General features: G+C 49.2%; 1 protein-coding gene across 2 annotated transcripts in view; it reads left to right on the top strand.

Annotated features, from left to right (window-relative positions):
* Positions 1 to 11,761, top strand: part of DSTYK (dual serine/threonine and tyrosine protein kinase) — a 49,313-nt gene extending 37,552 nt beyond the window's left edge. The window contains exons 9-13 of one of the 2 annotated variants that reach the window (XM_042975371.1): positions 377 to 509; positions 2,523 to 2,636; positions 4,053 to 4,167; positions 6,834 to 6,968; positions 7,384 to 11,761. In XM_042975371.1, the coding sequence (XP_042831305.1) occupies positions 377 to 509; positions 2,523 to 2,636; positions 4,053 to 4,167; positions 6,834 to 6,968; positions 7,384 to 7,571 (685 nt within the window). In that variant the 3' untranslated portion in view covers positions 7,572 to 11,761. The remainder of the gene's footprint in view (positions 1 to 376; positions 510 to 2,522; positions 2,637 to 4,052; positions 4,168 to 6,833; positions 6,969 to 7,383) is intronic. The other variant, XM_042975372.1, reaches the window with a different exon arrangement.
* The last annotated feature ends 3,002 nt before the right edge of the window (positions 11,762 to 14,763 follow it).

Genomic DNA, 14,763 nt, shown 5'->3' with positions numbered 1-14,763 from the left:
AAGCGCTGCAGCGTCCCTGGTCTCTCCATTCCTGTGCCCCAGGGTGTCGTGGACAGTATTTCTGGGTTTGTTCCAGTCACGTGCTCTCTGCCAGGCCTTCAGTGGCTTTGCTTGCCCTCTCCCCGCCATCCTGATTTCTCACAGACTCCGTCTCCCGTTGGACTTCTTCCTTAGTCCTTGCGGCCCGTCCGTCTCTAGATTCCGTGACGCTTTGTCCTCACTGGAGGCCGTTGTCTTTCCCTTTCCTCTGTACCGAGGGCCGGTCCCCCTGGACCTGGACTGAGGGTGGTCCCTGGGGTATCCTTTCCCCCGTGGCGGCACGCTGTGCAGGGTGAGACCGGAGCACGGCAGCCGCGGCCTCTCTCGTTCCCACCAGGTCTCTGCCGAAGCACGAGCGCTTGGTGGACCTCCACGGCTCAGTCATCGACTACGGCTACGGCGGCGGCTCCAGCATCGCCGTGCTGCTCATCATGGAGAGGCTGCACCGGGACCTCTACACCGGGCTGAAGGTGAGGCGGGGCGAGGGCGTGACCGCGCAGCCGGAGCCACGGGGTCCTCCCCGGCCTGTCAACCCTCCTTGTTTGTCCGGGCCTTCTAGCTTTCACGACACGTTGTTGGAATAGTCAAGCTTGATTACCCCAATCCGGAAAAACCTCACAGACTTCTCAGAGTCTGATTTTCGGCCCAGAACGCTGCCGGTTCGCCACCGTCACCTCTGGTGATGGTGGTACAAACCTAGACTACGCGGAGGAGCAGAAAAGCGTCCTATAACTTTGCTGTTCTTCCTCCTTTTTTCGCTCTCGAGGGATGAGCCAGTTTTTGTCGTTTAACCAGCCAGTATTTATCAGTGACTCCTTTTTGTCCAAGAGCCTGTATTAAGCACGAGAAGGGGATATCAGGAGGTGCGATTGCCAGGGGCCCCCGGCTGGCTCGGTCAGTGGCGCGTGTGACTCTTGATCTCGGGGTCAGGAGTTCAAGCCCCACTTCAGGTGGAGAGCGCTCTTAAAAAAAAAAAAAAAAGTCTAATTGTCAAAAAGCTTCTAAGAGACTTGTAGTCAGTGAGTATGTCATGAGGATTTGAGTTTGGTAAATATACCTTGATGGGTAAAATTTGGTAGAAGGAAGAGGCCACACTAGGGGGAAGGAGGAGCGTAATGCCCTCCACCTGAAGGACACTGGTCGTGTTGGAGCAGCTGTCTGGGACTAGAAGAGCGTGATGTGCAAAGACATGTTGAGAACAAATTGTAGAACACCAGAATTAAGAATTTCCATACAGGGGCGCCTGGGTGGCTCAGTCAGTTGAGCGGCCGACTTCGGCTCAGGTCACGATCTCACGGTTCGTGGGTTTGAGCCCCGCGTCGGGCTCTGTGCTGACAGCTCAGAGCCCGGAGCCTGTTTCGGATTCTGTGTCTCCGTCTGTCTATGCCCCTCCCCCACTCATGCTCTGTCTCCCTCTGTCTCAAAAATAAATAAACATTAAACAAAATTTTTTTTAAAAAAAGAATTTCCATAGAATTCAAATCGCAGTCTAGACCCTGAAAAGCTGTTGAAAGATTTTGAGTGAAAAGGAGATACGGTCAGTCAGATGCTCAGTTTCCCTCGCCCAAAGCAGCAAGGGAAGTAGAGACGCTCGTTTCTCTGGTCCCTACACTGGGGCTCAGTGGGGCTGGGGGAAGCTAACCCCAGCGCATGTGGGTAGGTCCCTTCTCACAGATGCCTCTCATGCCAGTTTATGCGGACGCTTCTGGATATAAGACAGGAATCTCTAGAAATGATCGCAGGAGCCGTGGAAACTCAATAGGGTCGAGAAAATGACTCTCCCGGTGGCTCTCCCTCTTCATTTCAGAGGAGTTAAGCTCAGCACTGTCTGATGCTTTCCCACAAGAGGGCTAGAGAGCTGAATCTCAGCTTCTGGATGAGTGATGTAATGTCCTCTGGAATTCAGGAGACCCTAAGTTGGAGGCCCGGTACGAGTAAGATGTGTGAGTTTGATATTTGAATCTGTAAAGCCAAACCTGGGCCAATGAGGCTTACAATGCAGCAGAAGTCATTCTGCCTGAGAAACCTAGAAACACCTTTTTTTGTAAAAAATATGTTTTTATTTTCTTACTTAAAAAAATGTTTATAAGTCATCTCTCTGCCGAACGTGGGGCTCAAACTCATGACCCTGAGACTAGCAGTCACGTGCTCCGCTGACCTAGCAGCCACGCACCCTGAGACCCAGAAGTACTCTGGGTCTCAAGGGCAGTTCCAGAGTTTGTTGGGGGTAGGGGATGGAAATGAACTCATGCGTTCAGTTGTTGGACTGTGCCTCTTGTAGTCCTGTTTGGGGCAACCCCTCAGCCTCCTCCTCCCAACTTCTTTCCTCTTCCCTTCTTCCCATCTACTCTCTGCGCTTGTCCTGTGTGCCCTGGTGCAGGCCGACTCTCAGTGCCCCGCAGAAGGAACTCTTAGTTGGTTTAAGCAAGTTGGACTGAGGAGTTGTCTTGTTAGTGACACGTGAGCCCTTTTGTCTCCCCAAGGCTGGGCTGACGCTGGAGACACGTCTACAGATAGCCCTAGATGTGGTGGAAGGAATCCGCTTTCTGCACAGCCAGGGACTTGTCCACCGTGATATCAAGCTAAAAAATGTCCTGGTGAGTAGAGCTGTTTCCCCGAGATAACGCCCCGCCTCCGTGGGTTAAGTGACCTTGGGAGGGTCCCCACGAATGTGAGTTTGATCATAGGAAGAGGCTGCCGGAAAAACAGTGGATTGATGGGATCTCAGACATAAGGCTTGGGGAGCGTGAAGCCGCATCATAGACTGAGCGTACGTTGCTTAAGGCTTTTCCTCCGAACACTGTTGAAAAACTTCAGACTTACAGAAGAGAAAAGAGTGGTACAACGACCACATATGGTTCACCCGGATTCATATTCTCTTTCTCCTGGGTTAGTCTCTCTCTGTTCCTCAGTCTCGCACACACGTACGCACACTCTTTGTTCAAGTATATGAAAGTAAGTTGCAGATAACACGTTCCTAAGTACTTGAGCTTGTATCTCCTAAAAAGGACATTCTTCTGTGTAATTAAAATGCCATTATCACACCAAAGAAATTTAACATTGGTATAATGCTGTTAGTTAACATGCAGTCTATATTAACATTTCCCAGTTGTCCCAAATATGTTTAGTTACCCGAATACGGTCATTTGTTTGTGTGTTTGATCCAGGGTTCGCTCCAAGGGTCGTACAGCGTACTTTGTTGTCATGTTTTTTATCCTCCTTTAATCTGGAATAGTCTTCCTGCTCTTTTGTGCTTTTGTGACGATGCGTTCGAGGCTTCCAGGTCTTGTTATTGCTTAGGGTTTGATCACAGGTGCTGGATGAGGGCTGAGATGGGTAAATGCACCTTAAAGGTAAGGTGGTCATGTTCCGTTATCTCAATTGCAGAGACTCCTCTGACATATTCTCTTGACACTGTGTTGCATTATCATTGAGGTGTTTCTGGCAACAGGTACATACAGAGAGATGACAGCAGTTTGGGGGGAAGGGAAAGATCGTCCTAAAATCATAGGCCGAAACCTAAGAGGCTTATCTGTAGTCAAATGAGACGTAGATTTATTCTCTTGGGCCTTTGGGAAAGGAAACTGCAGGGAATTCAGGAAACTCTCCTCAGCTCACCAGAGGACCTCAGCCTTCGTACTTAGCAACTTTCTGCCCCGGGGTCTGGAGGTCAGAGAAGAATAATCTGGAACCAAAATCCTTTCCTCCGTGTCCTTCACTTATTCGTTCTTCCTAGACTTACTAAGTTCCTGCTATGTGCCAGGCAGTGTGCTAAGCGCTAGGTATACAAAGACGAAAAGGCAGCCCCTGCCCTTAGGTTGCTTACAGTCTGGGGGGAAGATGGGAATGGGAATGAGTCTGGAGACAGGGAGGCGGGAAGCAGGATTGAGGAAGCGCTCCTGGGAAGTAGACACCCGCTTCAGAGCTTGAGTGTGCCCCTGAGCTTGAGTGTGCACCTGAGCGTTACGTGCAGGGTCAGACGCAGGCTGACTCTTGCCCTGCTTTGTTGGCAGCTGGACAAGCAGAACCGTGCCAAGATCACTGACTTAGGGTTCTGCAAGCCAGAGGCCATGATGTCAGGCAGCATTGTGGGGACACCAATCCATATGGCCCCTGAACTTTTCACAGGTAAGCTGCAGGGCGGGAGTGGGCCTCAGCAGGGCTCCATGCTTTAATGAGTTCTACCTCTTGCTTAAGTAGTATCCACAAGTAACTACCGGCCGGTCTGGGGCGGGCAAGGGAGAGCCAGGGGAGGGGAAACCTAAAGACAGGTAGGGGGAAGGTGAGGAGGTGAAGGGGTGAGAAGGAGAAGTGTAACCAGGAGTCACCAGGTCTGCTTTTGGACGTTTCTCTGGGCTATTCGTGCCGTGGTTGCCATAATCAACCAGTTAGTTGATCATAAAGTCCTGACTGAATAACTTCTGTACATCAGGAGTTGGCCCTGATCATCAATGAACTCGCTGATGACAGAGATCTATTAAGAGAGGTAAAACAATTAGGAAGCAGCATCAGACTGTGTGACCAGGTGCTAATTCGGGTGCTACGTGATGTGATGCTGGTGTTCAGACAGGTGGTAAGTGAAGGTTGAAATGTTTGACAGTTTTATGGTAGGAGATTTGGGGTAGGACTTGAGTCAAGTCTGAGAAAATTGGTATGTGGGCAGGGCATTGCTATTAAGCATGTTCTTGGAGCTAGGCAGTGCGAGTACGGTTTTTCATATATTTTGTTCCATTTAATCCTCACAGCAAGTCTGTGCTGCCGCTGATGCATTTTTGTGCCCGTGTCACGGGTAAAGTTAAGTCCAGACCGGTGAACATCAGAAAGCCACCCCACAATGCTGAGCTAGAAATGATGGAGCTGGGATTGGAATCTAGGTCCTTCTGGCTCTAGAATCTAACCGGGTGTCTGAAAGGAGAGAACATTCTGGAGGCTGGGGAAAGGGAAGTATGAGGAAAATTGCCTGATAGGGGACAACTCCCCGTGGGGAGTAAAAGCAAACAAGGTTGGAGATGAAACACACCGAGCTTGAAATCCACACCGGGGAAGAAAGCCTCGCTGTGGAAGAAATACTGGAACTTGAGCTTTTGGGGCGCCCACGTGGCTCAGTCTGTTAGGCGTCTGACCTAGGCTTAGGTCATGACCTCACGATTTGCGAGTTCAAGCCCCACATAGGACTCTCTGCTGTCAGCACAAAGCCTGCTTTGGATCCTCTGTCCCTCTTCTCTCTTCCCCTCCCCACTTGCTCTCTCTCTCTCTGTCTCTCTCAAAAATAATTTTAAAAATTTGAAAAAAAGAACTGTGCAGGCGGGGGATGAGGACACGTTCACGGAAGGTCAGCTTAGCAGCGGGAGGTGGAGGGGCTTTGCGGGGCGAGAACCAAGGCAGGCAGACCAGGGGTTTGGGTCTCCAGGATCAGGCTGGTAGCAGCACTGACACAAAAAAGCCGTGCCAGATTCAGGATCAGTTCACGGGAGGAACGGGTGGGATTTTGTGGTTAACTAGGTGTTGATGGTGAACAGCAAAGGATGACCAGACGAGGACTCGAGAGTTTGAGCCTGAGGGGTTGGGGGGGGGGGTCGTGTCTGTGCCAGGGAAGAGGGGACGGTCCCGGCGGGCCCCTCATCAGCGTGGGGAAGAGTTAAAATGAGCGTGTACGTGGCCTGCTCTCATTGGCCTCACACACAGGTCCGGCCCCGGCCCTTCCCTGAGTGATGCGCGTGAGGGCAGGGGTGAGCGGGACCCACGGTGGACTCAGCACACAGTCGTTTTCTTTCTTGAGATTCACTTCTTGGAACATTTCTCTCCCCCCCACGGTTGTTTTCTTTTGGCTGCTTGGTATTTCACTTCCCTTGATTCTCTGCAGTCCATCCTGTTGCTGTCAGAAGAATCTTTATAAGATAGGTTCTTCATGTCACCTCCTGCCCTAAAACCTAAAGGACGTTATGCTGCCCATTGAATCCAGACTTTTCTGTCTTTTAAAAATCTTTATATTCTGAGGTGCCTGGGTGGCTTAGTCGGTTACGTGTCCAATTCTTGATTTAGGCTCAGGTCATGATCTCATGAGTTCGAGCCCTACATTGGGCTCTGTGCTGACAGTGTAGAGCCTGCTTGGGATTCTCTCTCTGTCTCTCTCTCTCTCTCTCTCTTTATCTCTTTCTCTGCCTCTCTCCCTTCTCTCTCTCTCTCTCAGAAAGAAAAAAATAAACTAAAAAAATCTTTACATTTTAAGGGCGCCTGGGCGGCTCAGTTGGTTAAGCGTCCTGACCCTCTTGATTTCAGCTCAGGTCATGATCTCACAGTTCGTGAGTTTGAGCCCCCGCATCAGGCTCCTGCACGCCTGCTTGGGATTCTCTCTCTCTGTCTCTGTCTCTCTCTCTGCCCCTCCCCACCACCCCCCCTCAAAAATAAATTAATTATTTTTAAAAAATTTAAAAATCTTTACATTCTGGTTCCAATCTGCTCACCCACCTGTGTTTCCCAAGCTTATTTCCCCAATCCGACCCGTCAGGATGGGTCTTCTTGGCTGTTCAATCAAAATCAGAGGCCTGTCCTCCTCCTCCTCCTTTGTCAGGCTCTGGTCTTGGCCATCCTGGTGTCTCGCATCGCCCTTCCTGTGCTGTGGTTTTGGGTAGAAGATGGGCGTTGTCAGCGGTCCTGCCTACCGGGGTTGCTGTGGGAGATCATGGCTGTTAAAAGCTTTAGACAAAAAGGCGTGATGACCTCTGCAGACCCAGTTATAGGGGCACAGCTGATCTCTCGCCCCGGCTCACTGCCGTCGCCCTTTCTTGCTGTAGGGAAGTACGACAACTCCGTCGATGTCTACGCCTTTGGCATCCTCTTCTGGTATATCTGCTCGGGCTCTGTCAAGCTCCCCGAAGCATTTGAGAGGTGTGCCAGCAAAGACCATCTCTGGAACAATGTGCGAAGAGGTAAGAGCCACAAGCCCTACCCTGTCCCGACCCCGCCCCGGCCCCCATCGAGGGGAGACTGAGACCAGGCCCTGCAGCCGGGCCTCCTGTCACCCGCTCCGGCCGTCGCACCGCAGGGCCACGTACCGTCAGGGAATCTGGGGAAGACACCGAGGTCGCCCCTTTGCTTTCAGGTAGCATTGCGCTGAACCGTGTCAAGGCTTTTTTTCTTTAAAATTTCCAATTCTTCTACTTCCTATGCCAGTGCGTTCCAGTGTTCTGTCACCGTTACTGTCAGGTTCTAACCTAGGTGTCTGCAGTCGATGCCAGAACTCCTGAGCGCCACGTGGGCCATCGGTCTGCAAGCCGGTCAGGCCTCGTGGTGGCACTGGCCCCGTCGCTGACTCTGGTCTTCTTTCCGTGCGCCTGTCTCCAGGGGCCCGGCCGGAGCGTCTGCCCGTGTTCGACGAGGAGTGCTGGCAGCTGATGGAGGCCTGCTGGGACGGCGACCCTTCCCAGAGGCCCCTCCTGGGCATCGTGCAGCCCATGCTCCGGGGCATCATGGACCGGCTGTGCGCGTCCGCTTCGGAGCAGCCGAACCGGGGACTGGATGACTCTACTTGAAAGCAAAGACCTTTCTCTTTTACTCTGTTTCTTTCCTTCCCCTCACCTGTTGGCCGTGGGAAGAATTGGACGTTTATTCAGAGAGCTCCTGAGGGAACTGATGCCCGCTGGGCAACTTGAGACCTTCCCAGGCAGAGGCGCCTGCCAGGTAGCGAGGAGCTCGCTGGCCGTCGGGGCGCGTTCAGCGGCTCACCGGTGCCCCACACTATCCCGTCCGCACAAGATCGTGTGGGACACGTAAACACTGAAGAATGCAACGTTCCAGCCCCAGAACTGAAAAGGAGGCAAATGTCACCATCGTCTGCTCACTGTATGTTGCTAAGACAAGTGGGGCACTGCGGTGGTGATAGTACTAAAAATTAGAATTTTTGTAATTTCGGCTCTAGCTAGGAATAGTTTGGTTCTATCCAGTCGTCAGGACCCCTGGAAAACATGAACTTAGTTCTGGGATTGTAAGAACATCAGAACAAAAAAATAACTTCCCACTACCTGCAGCCGGAGATCTCAGGTCGCAGCAGCCAGAGGCCCCGGTGAGGGAGCTAGAAACGGAGCTGTCTGCTCCTTATGGTGCCAGCGTGTTTACATTTATGGGACCGAATATCCCTGACTTCTGGGGGAGGCTTTCATGGGTTACATCACCAAGAGGCTGCATAAAGGCAAAAAAAATGTGTGTGTATGCATATGTGTGTATATACATATGCGATTGGATTTTGAGTTACTGGCAACCCCAGGACCCAATCTCTTTTTCTTCCCTTCATTCTTGACTTTTTCCCCCCCCTTTGGGTTTCAACATGGGGAAGGTCCAGTTAACATGGTACCTGGGGATGAGTGTCTGAGTAACATTGACCCATGTGGAGTATCTGGTGAGACCTGAGAAGGGGCAGTGATCTGGAGGCCGTGAACTTCCACGCAAACCTACTAGAAAGATACCACATTGTTTCTAAAACTTAAAAGAATCAAAAACTCTCGTTTTTGTGTTTGAACCTAACACACTGATGTTTTTAAACTTGGGTCAGTGAGCTTTTTCACCAAGATCTCTTTCGCAATTCGTCCCTTCTTTTTACCTTGTTTTGAATACAAGGCAAGAAGACAAGCACCAGATGAAAAAGAAGAATGCTCTTTGTAGCTCTGTGTGTGCTCCTCGCCCTGTGTGTTAGCCTCTGGGGCGGTTCCCCTCCCTTGCAGTTGGGACACACACAGTGTGAGCATTTGTCAGGAGGTGTACACAGTAAGAAATTCTGAAGGGGAACAATTTAAATATCGGTGCCTCTCAGATCTTGACTTCGGGCCTCTCTCCACCAAAATGGTCCTCTAGATTTAGAAAACCAGGCGGGTGAAGGAAGAGGCAGTGGAGGTGAGGAGCCTCTGTCGCATCTGCCTAGTCCCCAAGCACTGTGGTCTGTCCCTTGTGCCTGACCTCCACCTCTGTGAAGCAGGTCCCTGAGTAGATGTGTAAGAAAATGGGCGGACTCGCTGCTGGAATTTTGTAGGGTTGTTTCCGAGAGAATGACCATCTCTTAAACATTAACGGAGTAGAAATGGAATCTAAAGTTCAGTTTTAACTCTTTGGCTATCCCGAGCTCGGATTATGATACGTTTGAGCACAGTAACCCTCTAAGCACTTGGAGCCCTTCAGAGACTCCACATAGTGCTAAAAACTTTTCTACTTGCAAACGATAAAGTGAGACACCCAGTATCTTTGGGTTCTGTGAGCGCCAGCCAGCCTTGTGTTGGTAGAATGTTCGGTAGGTCTCTTAACACCTATTTATAGCTTTACTTCTTCAAATCATCACTCCGTTCTTGTCACGTTAACTCGTTTGTCCTTCTGGAAACAATGATGGGGCTTCCAGGAAGCCAGATTTCAAGTTTAAAAAGGAGAGGTGAGTAGTGTCTACCTGCCGGAAAAACAGTCTCAGTGTCTGTTCTGTATGAGATTTCATAAAGGACTTCTGTGCTTCCCTTTTGCAGCCGGTCTTCCTTTACTCTAGCTGGGATCAGGAATCTGTGCTTCCATGCTGAAGTCATTTTCCTAACATTCTTCCAAAGTCTTAGTTCTCACCCCCATTCACAGGGAGGGAGGGTCGCTTGTCCTCCACCCAGTGTCCCTTGTCAGCTCTCAGACACCAGTTTCCTAGCAGATTTTTTGCCTGAGTGAGGAGGAAGGAGGATGGGAGGGACCAGTGCTAAGTAAGACGGTAGTTGCGTTAACAATTCATTAAAAAAAAAAAAAAAAAAAGTATTCTGAGGAAAGGTGCAAAATATTCCTGAAAATCTCCAGGCCAGCCAAAGTCCACATATAGATATTTGGAGGTGTTATTTAAACACTCAGCAGGCTGAGTGCAGGAGTGCATATATATAACACACTGCATACTTTGCTTTTGTTTTATAACATTGTCCGCTAATTTTGGATCCTTTGTTCCTTGGCACCCGTTGTTACTACGGTGATGGGATGCCATGAAATGTACTGTACTGTATATTACTTGGGAAGACACTAGGTATTCAAAGAAGTCTGGGGGGCACTTGGGCTATAGAGGGCTCGACAAGACCAAAGTCCTAACGATTTTCCCTCCTAGATTTGGTTGTATGTGCTCCCGAGCGGCGAGGTGAGATTGTGGCTGGGGAGGAGGACGGACGGGATGGAAGAATGACCCTCACTGTGTTCTGTCCTTCTAATCACTTCATCAGGGCGGTTTACCCCAGCCCGAAAACGATCACCTGGCCATTTTTAATGTGCTTGAAGTCCGGTCCCTTACGTGACTTCAGAACCGAGTGAGGGACCTTCTTGCAGAGCAATCAGAAAAATAGATGAAGCCCGGAGCCCCGGAGTGGCTGACACTGTGCCCAGGGAGCTGGCAGCGAGGGCAGTCTGGCATGACTTGAGGAATGCTCGCCTGGGTGAGGTTTCCACAGGCACGCGGCTCGCGGGTTGAGCGAGCCTTCCACTTCTCTGGGAAAGAGGGCAGTGTTGGTTCTTTCCGGACCAAAGAGAATCACTTATGACTCCATCAGTTTCAAGGGAACAGAGCCCAGACAGCAGCTTCTCCTGATTTTTTAACACTAAAGTTCAGGGAAACGTTGAAGGAAAGGCTATTATTAACTACGACAGATGGAAACGGGAACGGTAGAACTCTCCACCAGTCCCTGTCGGCATTTGGATGCATCTTTACCTGAGCTGCCAAAGAGGGGCCAGAAGTCTTTCCCTGATGAGAGAAGAGGTTGGGGTGGCAGGGCTCCAAAGTGATAACTGCACTGCATGACACTTTATTATTATTATTATTATTATTGGCTTAGTATTTAGCACTGAGAAGCCAGGAGGGATCGGTGATGACAGTAGCCCGTGGGGAGTAGAGATTCCCTCTGGCCTTGCTCTGGAGAGAAGGCACGCCTGGTCTCCCATCTGGCTAACCAGGGAGACTCCAGCCAGAGTCCGTACTGCTTCAGAGCGGGATGAATGGCCCTTGACGAGTCCTTTGCCAAAAGACTAGTTGCTTCTTTGAGTTTTCAAAGCTTGATTTTTGGATTTGCTGGATCAAGTAACCCACTTTTTGTTTAAAACAACAACAAAAAAAGTGGATTGCTCCTTCTAACTCGGGGGGGAGTGGTTAGGGCCAGTGCTGCGGCAAAGTGGATAAGGGGGGGGGGTAACCTTCAGAAACTTGTATCGCACTCTCCTTTGGGGGTTGCAAGTAGCACTACTGTTCCTAAAAGGGTTTTATGTTTAACTACATCTGCTTTGTCAACATCCAGTCCAGTTGAGAGGAGCATAGAGACCATGTGAGTACCTGGCGTTGGGGGAGGCCACCTGACTCGGAGGGCTGAAAAGAAAATTGGTCTGGATGGCTTGTTGTCTTTTACCTTTATGTAATATTTTTATTTGTTTCAAAAGGACTAATGTCTATTACAGTGTTAATAAAAGCATAACGTACTGAGTGTGTAGAATGAAAGTGCAATAACCAGAGGACGTTACGTTGGCCCAAACCCAGTCCTTCTCCTCTCCCTTCTTGTGCTGCCTCGATCCGGAACATGGCACACAGGACCGCGTTGTGTTTTTACAAGACGTGACTTTGGGTTAAATCTTCGTCCAGTGTAACTTTGAGCGGTCAGGTTTGGTTTTATAGAGTATCCTGTATACTTGTTGGGATGTACAGATACCACATGTGCTGTATAATAAAGATCACATTCACGTTTTAGTTGACATCTCCTTGGCTTTGTTTTCCCTTCCCTCCCCAGGTTAGGAAGACGCCCCCTATTCGTTCCGTTTCCACTGGGACCTCGGCAGTCAGAGGCCTTTCGGTGTGCCTTAGAGAGCGATGGAACGTCTTACTGCCCCAGGCATGTTGCTCTGGACTTCTGGGTGCCTGGCCTTACGGCTACCAGAGGGCGGGGCAGGCGGATGGGAGGTAGGACAGCAGAGAAGATTCGGATGAAGTCGAGTGATAGCAATTCACTTTTCAGAGCCTCTTCCTGGATTCACAGCCTTTTCTCCAGCTTCTTTTCAGCACGAACTTGCAGCGCGCTGAGCCCAGGCATGGGCCTGGCTCCTCTTTATTTCACTGTGAGAGAATGGAATCTATATACTGGTGTATCTGCATTTGGAATATTTGAATTTTCTTTTTAAAAGGTTAAAAAAATTTTTTTTAAGTTTATTTGAGAGAGAGCAAGAGGGAGAGAGAGATTGTGGGAGGGGCAGAGAAAGAGCGAGAGCGAGAGAGAGAGAGGGAAAATCCCAAGTAGGCTCCACGCTGCCAGTGCATAGCCTAACGTGGGACTTGAACCCATGAACCGTGAGATCATGGCCTGAGCCGAAACCAAGAGTCAGATGCTCAACCGACTGAACACCCCCCCACCCCCACCCAGGCGCCCCAGGCTATTTGAATTTTTTATTTAGGCTCACCCCACTGTTCAGATCTGCTTGCCCAATACGCCCCGTCATAGACCCCTAGCAGCAGAGTGGCACCACCTGTAGTCACCACGGAATGTCAGCCAGCAGCTTGCGGGTGTGTTTGGTGGGGTTTGGGGTTACCGGATTGCACTTGTGTGGCTGCGTCACTCTTTGCTACAACTGCCTGTGATGTGACAGCAACACGAGTTTGGCCAGGAGGTGGCAGCACACCCTAAAATACAGTTGACATGTTTGTGATGGACTCCGGGTGCCAGGGTTGGAGCTGAAGTTCAATCTGGATGGTTCTCAGCCAGGCCCTACACAGTAGACGTTTCATGCAGATAAGCCTCTTAGGCTGAAGAAACTTTCCACTAGCTCCAGCCACCCTCACAGTAAATGCCTCCCATCTTACATGTACATACTCTCTGTTCTAGTATAAAGTTCAGCACGACTGAGTTTGCTTCACTTTTTCTCTTGCCATGATTACTCTGCAGAAAACAGCTTGTGTTTTGCGCATTTTTAGAGTGGGCGTGGTTTCCCAACAACACATCCCTCCTCAGGCTTTTTCCCTTGAGTAGGGCTACCGGGGTGGCCTTCCTGGCCCTGTGTTTGGGTGGAGTTCAGAGGGGAGGGAGGGGCCGCCAAGTTTCTGAACATTGTTAAATTCAATTTCACAATTTCTGCCTTCAGCAGGATCCCAAGGAGTCCACAAAGTAATAACTGAACAACCTCCTTTCAAGTGCAGTTATGATTGGCTATGAACTGGTTGAGGCCTTTTAGGGCCCTCCTAGGGATGGGCTGTTCCTCACTATACCCTAAAGGTAGCATTTCAAATCAGTGGAAAACCAGACTATTTTATAAAACTGGCTATCCACTTGAGAAAAAAAAAAAAACACGCAAAAGAAAAAAGATCTAAATGTAAAAAAAGAAAACTATAAAGGAACAAGTATTTCTATATGCTAGGCACTATTCTAAATGCTTTGCATATATAAACTCACTTAATCCCCACCACCACAACCCCATTTTACTAATGAGAAAATTAAGGCACAGAGAGATTAACCAGGGTTATGCAACTGATAAATGCCAGAGCTGGGATTTGGACCTAAGAGGTCTAGCTCCAGAATTTCTCCTTCTACAACTAACCACTACACCATGCTGCCCCTGAGGGAAAATGCATGTAAATATGTTCATGTATAGTTTGGGGGCAGGGAGAACTTTCTTGAGTGTGATCAGGAAACTAGCAGCCATAAAGAAAAAACATAGAAATTATAAAGAATGTATATGCAGCCAAAGACACCAAAATCAAAATTTAAGATAAATCACTAATTTGGAGAGAATGATTGCAGTATATAACTGATAATCATTATGTTCATATTTTTTTTTTTTTGAGAATGCACAGGGAAGGGGCAGAGGGACAGGGCGAGAGAGAATCTTAAGCAGGCTCTACACTCAGTGCATAGCCTGATGTGGATGGAGCTTGATCTCACAACTGTGAGATGATCTGAGCCGAAATCAATAGTTGGATGCTTAACTGAGCAAGCCACCCAGGCACCCGTAAAATGTTCATATTTCTAATACATGAAGAAATCAAGAAATAAAAAAATCTACAAGCAAATTGACTAATGCATTTGTTATTACTGTCATTTAAAAATTTATTTTGTGTGTGCGTGTTTATTTTTGAGAGAGAGGAAGAGAAGGGAGGGGAGGGGTAGAGAGAAAGGGAGACAGAGGATCCAAAGCAGGCTCTGAGCTGTCAACACAGAGCCTGACACGGGGCTTGAACTCACAAACCGTGAGATCCTGACCTGAGCCGAAGTTGGACACTTAACTGACTGAGCCACCTGAGCCTGGGCTAATACATTTTTGAAAAAGATGTGCATCCTTGAGGGGCCTGGGTGGCTCAGTCGGTTGTGTCTGACTTTGGCCCAAGTCATGATCTCGTGATCCATGAGTTCGAGCCCCGTGTCGGGCTCTGTGCTGACGGCTTGGAGCCTGGAGCCTGCTTCAGATTCTGTGTCTCCCTCTCTCTCTCTCTCTGCCCCTCCCCCACCTGTGCTCTGTCTCTCTCTCTCAAAAACAAATACACATTAAAACAAGTTAAAAAAAAAAAAGTAACTTCGTATGACTCCCGTTTTTTGGTAAAAATGCCTTCCGTCTCCCATAATCCCAAATTAAATAGAGAGCTAGTCCATTTCTGTTTCTATATGCACAGAAAAAATTTGTGAGGATACATACACATATCAAACTGATAACAGTGGTTTTCCTAGGGAGAGAACTCCAGCTTTAGTGTATTGCATTTCTGTTATTGTG

This window comes from Panthera tigris, chromosome F3, assembly GCF_018350195.1.
Source record: "Panthera tigris isolate Pti1 chromosome F3, P.tigris_Pti1_mat1.1, whole genome shotgun sequence".
Taxonomy (NCBI): Eukaryota; Metazoa; Chordata; class Mammalia; order Carnivora; family Felidae; genus Panthera; species Panthera tigris.
Note: the sequence above shows the minus strand (reverse complement) of the source record. Positions and strands in the feature narration are given on the sequence as shown.